This window comes from Centruroides sculpturatus, unplaced genomic scaffold, assembly GCF_000671375.1.
Source record: "Centruroides sculpturatus isolate CEXI.00-Female unplaced genomic scaffold, Cexi_2.0 scaffold1056, whole genome shotgun sequence".
NCBI lineage: Eukaryota > Metazoa > Arthropoda > Arachnida > Scorpiones > Buthidae > Centruroides > Centruroides sculpturatus.
In genome coordinates, this window is record NW_019385297.1 from 146,046 (window position 1) to 154,098 (window position 8,053).

At 30.6% G+C, this 8,053-nt stretch overlaps 1 protein-coding gene across 1 annotated transcript; it reads left to right on the top strand.

Moving 5' to 3' along the window:
* Nucleotides 1-703: 703 nt before the first annotated feature.
* Nucleotides 704-7,508, top strand: LOC111637317 (clavesin-1-like). Its single transcript, XM_023382795.1, has 6 exons — nucleotides 704-714; nucleotides 1,790-1,888; nucleotides 4,491-4,730; nucleotides 4,841-5,034; nucleotides 5,794-5,904; nucleotides 7,224-7,508. The coding sequence occupies exons 2-6, from the start codon at nucleotides 1,792-1,794 to the stop codon at nucleotides 7,413-7,415; spliced, it is 834 nt and encodes a 277-aa protein (XP_023238563.1). The 5' UTR covers nucleotides 704-714; nucleotides 1,790-1,791; the 3' UTR covers nucleotides 7,416-7,508.
* The last annotated feature ends 545 nt before the right edge of the window (nucleotides 7,509-8,053 follow it).

An 8,053-nucleotide genomic window follows, 5' to 3' on the forward strand; every position in this document is an offset into this window, starting at 1 on the left:
GGTAAGATGTGAAAAGACAACAATCCCATTAGTGCCTCGTGTTTAAACAATAAATAAATTGGCATCAGTTCAAGTCAATAAATACAATAAACTGTGTCAAAGACATTTCTAGTTTATATTTTTGTTGATAGTGAAAAATCTAATCCAATTTACAACTCATGTATCAATCAGAAAATAAACAATTTTCACAACCTTTTTGTTTTTCATTAATTTTTCAACTTAATATAGATATTTTATATGTAATATATTAAGATTTTTATGATATTCTTACTGAAATCAAAGACTTTTATAAAGTATTCCACAGTATTAAATCATATCTGCATACTCATATTCATTTTCTTATTATAATATACTATACTTACACTATCCTGAGGAGGTTAAAGCATCAGCCTAATACTCTGGGAATCCAGAATCCTTTTCAATTTAGCCTTTTCAACAGGCTAAAACCACAACAGGCTTGATAGAAAGCTCATAGGGAGAAAAGAGCAAAAACAAACTATATGTATTGATAATTTATTTGTTACAATCATGAAATTTCTGTATTAATTATGGAAAATTCTAAAGGTTTAATACAACTGTCATACAATATAAAAAAAGTAATCAGTATTATTGAACTTTGGATGCAAATAGATAACAAGTACAAACTGTTTATCTATTGATACAAATAATGAAATCAGTAAAGATACTCTTTTAACACATTCACTATAGAAACAAGTAAGTATTTACTGTTCTGTTGTTCTTTCATACATGGTTAAATTAGTATATAGTAATGTTTTTTTAAATATTAAAATCATTATCAATATTAATTCTAATATTTTGAAACGTATGAAGTTTAAATATTTAAAAGACTTCATTAAAAAAAATTGTATGTAATATTATGATTGAGTTTGCGAGTATAAGATATAGATACGTCCGTAACGCAATAAAATTCAAGAATTACTCGTAAATTATAGTATTTTTAAGTTTATTTAGTTAAATATTAAGACTTTAATTATCTAAATGCTACTTTTAAACAATATTAAGTTTAATTAATTCAAATTCATATAAAATAAGTCCGTTAATAAGAACGAGCACTCGTCGTATACATGGATACATTTACTTTTATTTCATTTACATATACATTATTTTAAAAATTCTATTCTTTATAATGTAATCCTGAACCATGTGAATCTACAAACCCTGAGGAAATATCGTTTTAGTTTCCCAGCTGTTATATTGACCAGCTAATTTTGACTTTCCACCCGGGTATTACTCGACATTTTTGACTATGTAAGCTAAGAAATATAAACAAAACCTTTAGGAAATTCTATGTATATGTGTATGTTGGCATCAACTTTTCTTAATGCCTCAGGACTGAATAAACCAAAAAAAATTTTGAAACTTCACAGTGTTATTTAGTCTATTACTGCTATTAAACTTTGGTAATTAAAGGCCAGAAGAACAGAGAAATATATGGGATCGTGTACTGTATCTCGAGATAATGACAATTTTTTTTAACTCTCTACTATTAAAATTAAACCTTTTGCTATTTTATGGGTTTCTAGATGGCTAATAGGAAAAGAATTAGTGTTACAGAAATATTCTCTTTCAGCCATCATTCTCATTTCTTGGAAATGCTTTTCTGGAGGTCATTCCTCCAGAAATTCTGTGTTATTTACACAAATATATTTTAGTAAATCTACCTAACTAACATTTGTTTTAGAATTTCGTTTATGTTTAATGTTTTTATTAATAAATATTATTAAATAGAGTGTTTAAGTTTAATAATATAGTAGTTTAACTATTACAGGAATGACTCTTGGATTGTTTGTAGATAGATCCGAAAATGAAAGTAGCAAATACACGTGGAACGATAAAGAAATTCGAAGTTTCAAGGATATAATTATCAGTAAGTCTTATTTTATATACAAACAAATTTGTAATTAATATTAAATATTTACAATAAATGAAGGGTGAAGGGAATAAACAAGGAATGCCACAATTTAAAATGTCGAGATACACTATCTGTTAGGTCGATAGACATTTGCTTTTAAACTAAGAAAGTCTATTTTAATACGACAATTAAGTAGAACTTGATCTTGTTCTATTCTTCTGACATTTAGAGCAAAGTGTTTGTGCTGTTTGTATTAATTTTAGTACAGTAGAAACCCGAGGCAAACCCGTAAACGAATACATTTCGTATACTGTAATTCTTAAAAGATTCAAAGCAATAACACTTATAAAATGATTTGTTTCTGTTACCTGACTACAATAACTATTCATAAAACTATTGTACGTATTAGTGTTCTTTATAGGAATAAATTCACTAAGAGGAGGTTTAAAAGTGTCACTGTATAAATTCTTTGTTATCGTAATTTTTAATACGTTTTCGGTTATCCGAGAATCAGTTCACATTACCTCGAATAACCGGGATTCTACTGTAATAAATAAGTTAGAATAACATTATAAACTTCTTAAAAGGAAGGAAAACAAGGCCTTTTAATAAAACAATTATGAGTTTGATCAGTCCCACAATAGTGTGGTAAAGTTTCTGTGGCTTTTCGACCTGTCTGGATTCCCCCATTATGAAAGTGTAACATCTTGACCGGTCAGGAATCAGGCTGTCTAATTCACATTAATTAATTACCTTGTAATCAATAGTATTGTAGAAACATAAAATGATATCTTGTTTTCTAAATGATTAATGTATCGGTATATATATTGATATGATTGTAGATTGATAGCTTATAGATCACTTGACTGATATAAACTTTCGTAGTCGTGTATAAAGTTAAATATTGACAAGAGAATAACGCTTATAGGCTTATATGTTCAGTACAGTTGTAATCATCGTAGGTCTAACTAATTAACATATTGTTTACTTTCAGCACTTTCCTTTTGTGTAGTTTATTTCGTTTGTGTATGACCTCTTTCGGGTCATTAAACGTAGGGTATCACCAAATAAATATAAAATTTTTGTGTAGTGTTTCAGGTTGTACATTACTAAGATACATTACTAAGATTCTGTATGGTCTATTACGAAAAGAAATCTATCTCTACATATATAAATACGAGAGAAAATGTAAATAAGATAGTAAGAATGTGGAATTATGTAAATTAGAAGGGAGGAAACTGTAGTTTTCGGTGTATTTTAGTTACTTGACCTTTGACCCTAGCACGAATTGGGCAGTTTTATAGCAATTTTGGACAGTTAGGGACACTTATGGGGCATTTAAGGGAATTTGTCCCGCGAGATTATGCAAACTAGGTGCCTCGGAAACACGGCTTTTCGAGACCATGCCCTCTGTACAAGAGGTGGGTGTCTTCTCCATTCTTCACCTATACAGATGCACGCTTCTTCTTAAGGGGGGATTCGCATACGAATTAGTCGCTAAGAAAACACAAAGTCTTTCTCAGTCATACAACGAGGTCGTCAACCTCTTCATCATGAGTTACAGCACTGGGTGACACCAACCTTAGTCATGTCGCTAGTAGCAGTAAAAGAACTTTTATTGTTCTGAACAGTAGCTCATACAATCGGAGTTTTCTATAATTATATTTATTATTTAATAAATTACATAAAGGAATAGATTAACAATTGTTATTACAAAGATACAAAATCAGCAGTTTCCTCTATGTGTTCGAGGATTACAGTAAGAAAGTTAGTTATCAAATATATCATTTGTCAAGAAATCGTTACAAGTTTATACTTTTAAATAACGTTCTCCATAAAGAATTAGTGGTCGTAAGTTGCCGATTATTAGATGAAAACACTGTAAATTTTACAATTCTTCATAACTTGGATAGAAAAAGTGAAGTGAAATATGGAATGGTAAAAGAAATCGTGACACAAACGGTAATGTTCCTCCTCAAAAAAGAAAACTCTATTTCTGTTAATAAGGTAGAATGCGGGTGGTTTCGACAGCTGGAGATCTTGCTTAGTGATCTTTACGATTTAAGGGGCGGGAATGTCGCATCCTGGAAAAAGTAAGACGAATTTTGTCCCATGCAACTCATCCTCTTCGTCTTCCTGCCCACAAAGTTTGCACTTACTCTAATAGGAATTTTTCCCTTGCACATCGTCAGTTTTATCAGAGCCACAATAGGATGATCAGATAAGAAGCAGTGCACAATATATCCGATTCAAAGCACAGTTTTGACAATCTGGAGTGGATTAGAATCTGAATTATCCAGAGCAGCAGGATGATACCTTTAGATCTATTCACACAACTGTCACTATATAATTGTCTTACAAATTTTAAAATAAACTTTAATCATTGTTTGATGTGTTTTTTTGTGAATTTTTCTTCAAGAAATCAGCAGTTACAATTCATAGATTCACTCTAAGAACATCTTTCATGAATGAATCCACGCTTGGTATGAGGCCCAATTGAAGAAGAGATTAAAACATTATTATATTTTTTATATATAATATGTTATGATTTTAATCAAATTACAACAAAGCATGCAGTATATATACGTAATAAAATTATAATTTAAAAATTTTGCAGAAGAGAAAATAAATTGCCGTATGGACGACATGTTCCTCTTGAGCTTCCTGAGAGCTAGGAAATTTGATAGAGAAAGAGCTGTTAAATTATTAAGAAATTACTATTCATCAAGAGAAAGAAATCCGAGTATGTTTACAGATTTTAATCCTTTGGCTGTAAAAGAATATTTGGATATGAAAATGATTGGATATCTTCAGCAGACTGATCAGGAAGGAAGAGTTATAGGAATTGCAAAATGCCGTACGTATGCAAGCTATCAATAAAACTTATAAAAAGTTTAATAAATTTTTAATATTTGTTGTAAAAATTATTTTCAAAAAATTTAATTATTCGATTTTTCTTTTTATTAGCTAATTGGGATCCTTGTAAAGTTCATTTTAAAACAATAATAAAGTGCAAGTTAATGTTTCATGATATCCTATTGAACGAGCACGTAATGCAAGTCAATGGTTTTGTTATGATCTTGGATGCTGAAACTTTATCCTGGAGGCATATAATACAGATGACACCAAGCACTGTTCACACTGTTGCTTCTCTAATCTTTGTATGTTCAAGCATCGTTCATAATAATATGACAATATTTATAGTTTTAATTATTTTAAGAAAATTGAAGTTATGTATCTCATGTTTTCTAATACAGTCATCTATTAATTACCTGTACAGCTTAAGGGAAAGGGGTTTGCGAAAAGTATATCATTGTACAAAATGGAGAGGAATGGGGTCGAGACACTGCCTAGTTAGACTCTTTATAATAGTATTAGTATTAGTAGCATACGAACATCTTTTTTTACCATTGGTATGTTACAATTCTTAAACATGCATATAAAGATGAGAGTTTTCTTTCATTTTAGCAAAGTATTGTTAAGTAATTCGTTAAAAGAAAATTAGAAAGTATTTCGATTTACAACAGCTTCCCCTATTAGGTACAAGTGAAAGAGTCTGGAAGGTGTTAGTTCGAAAACTGAGAGCTGCCTATGTGCATAACCTCTTCACCCAAAAATCCACATGTTTGAGAACGGCTCTCGGAATTTTGTCAAGGTTTCGAGAACAAACACTTTGAAGTACCGCCTCGAGAACAATTATCGAGCACCTGTCTACACCAGGCTCATGAACACTTCTTTCACTGAACCAGAAAGGCTCCTATACGAGGCTTATGAAAAACTCAAGATACTTAGAATAAGTTATATAATTACGTTTCTTAAATATTATTTAATGTTATATTTAATTATATACTTATTTTAAATATACAGTAAATAAATAAGATTCACATTCATTAACATTCACATATATATTTTCTAAACAGGGTTGCAGTCAGGTTAGATACAAGGCAATCCACGTGGTCAATATCGGAACATTTGTACAAGCTTTCTTCACAGCATTTCTGCCATTTTTACCATATAAAATTAAGAAAAGAGTAAGTAACTTAATTGTTCCTATACTTAATAATTGTAAATAAGTTCATCTATATTCAATAATTTTTTAAGTGAATATACAAAAATCCAACATAACATGAGAGCGATAATTATTGTTCATTGCTTTCTTTATTTAAGTAACAATAACTCTGATACAGCATTAAATAAATTAATTTTAGAATGTATTTACAATAAGTGTAAATTATAAAAATAATGCTGATCAGCGGTCAATCGTTGTTAAATGTCACGACTCAAAGTATCATATAAAATTGTCTTCTAACTACAATGGTCAGGAAGCTCATGCATGGTCATCATGTATAGGCTTAAAGCCATGCGTTAAAACATGTATATAGATATTCTCTAATTAGAAGAATTAGTACAGAATCGCAAGATTTAGATTGAATAACGCACAACATGGAATAACACAACACAATGTATGGGCGATCTGACAAGAGGGGTGCCTTCCGGAAGGAAACTGTCTTCTATTTACGTCTTAGACACGTGAAGAAAACTGGTTCGAATCCCATCTAGGCCAGCCCTAAATGAAGTGCTTTTATTCACTGGCCATATTACATTTATATTAATGTATTGTGGCTTTAATTGAATGTATAATAATCAAGAGCATTTTTCAGAAGCCTTTTTATACTCTGTTAATTTGGCCAGATCCACAAAGATGGCAGCTGGCAGTATTCAGACACGTCTCTGGCATTAGGCTGTCCCAAATTTTAGATCCCATTAGCTATATTTCAAAATTTCAATAATAATTTTGTAAAGTGAAAGTTTTATTATTAATTACGATTAACATTACAACGTTAAGAATAGTTTATTATAGAGATCCAGCAGAATCCAGAATTTTTAAATGCTTCGAATTCCTGAAAATGTGATTGAGTGGAGGTAGCTAAATAATGGTGATTTAAAACCGAATATCTTAAACTGATCCACAAAATGTGAAGAAGACAACCACTAGCCTAGTGGTTTTGCGCTGACAAACAGGTTAGGTCTGTGGAATTTTCCGGATTTTCTTCACGTATCTAACAACTACATAGAGTCCAACATTCCACAGTAGGTCCTGTGTTAAGCTTCTCTCTACCACAAAATTTATCCATTGTTATATGTGTTGCATTACCAATCCAATTCAATCCAATCTCATTGCAAATAGGGTAACTGCTACCCTGTTCTCATTGAGATTGGATTTTATACCCAGAAAATAATTTATTTTACTTTATTACTTAAAAATAAGGCCTGAGGCTCTTATACTAACTTAAAATCTTAGAATTTTTAATAGTTTATAATAAATAGTTTCATTCACGAATAATTTCAGATCCACTTTCATAGTTCTGGAATGGAATCACTGCACAAATTCATAGATCCTAAGTATTTACCTGCCGACTACGGTGGTGAATTACCACCATTCGATCCTACCGAATGCAATGAAAAACTACTAGAATTTCAAGAGTTCTTTGAAGAACAAGAAAAATATTGGAGTGATAGTAGCAGCTGTAACTTATCTTGAAATAAGAAGAACAATTCATATGAACTAAAAATATATTTCAGAATTGTATAGTCGGTTATAAATATATTTAAATTACAATGAAGTAAATTATATTTTGATATAGACTACAGTTGTCCCTTGATAATCCGACAGGTATGGGACCAAAGGTGNATTATACTGTGTATTAAAAGATTGGCATTTTATAATAAAATGATTCACTCTTAAATAATTTCAGATTCACCTTCATAGTTCTGGAATAGAATCATTGCACAAGTTCGTAGATCCTAAATATTTACCTGTCGACTATGGGGGTGAATTGCCACCTTTAGATCCTACCTATTTCATTGAGAAATTATTAGAAATTCAACAATTCTATGTAGAAAATGAAAAATTTTGGAACAGAAATCTCATCTGATCTTGAGAATTCAAGACATAATAATATAAGACATTGACGACTTGAACGCGAAACTTGAATACGAGGAATGATTGATATGGGGATATTAAGCAACAGTAAAAAATCAATAACTAAGAAATACTAAACAATAAAGTTGAGTCCTTCGGATAAATACCACAAGTGTTGCCTATGGTCCTTTAAGCTTCAAAGAGAGTAGTGAACAAATCATTCCTCTCCACACACTAACATCCAAACATACAGAAAT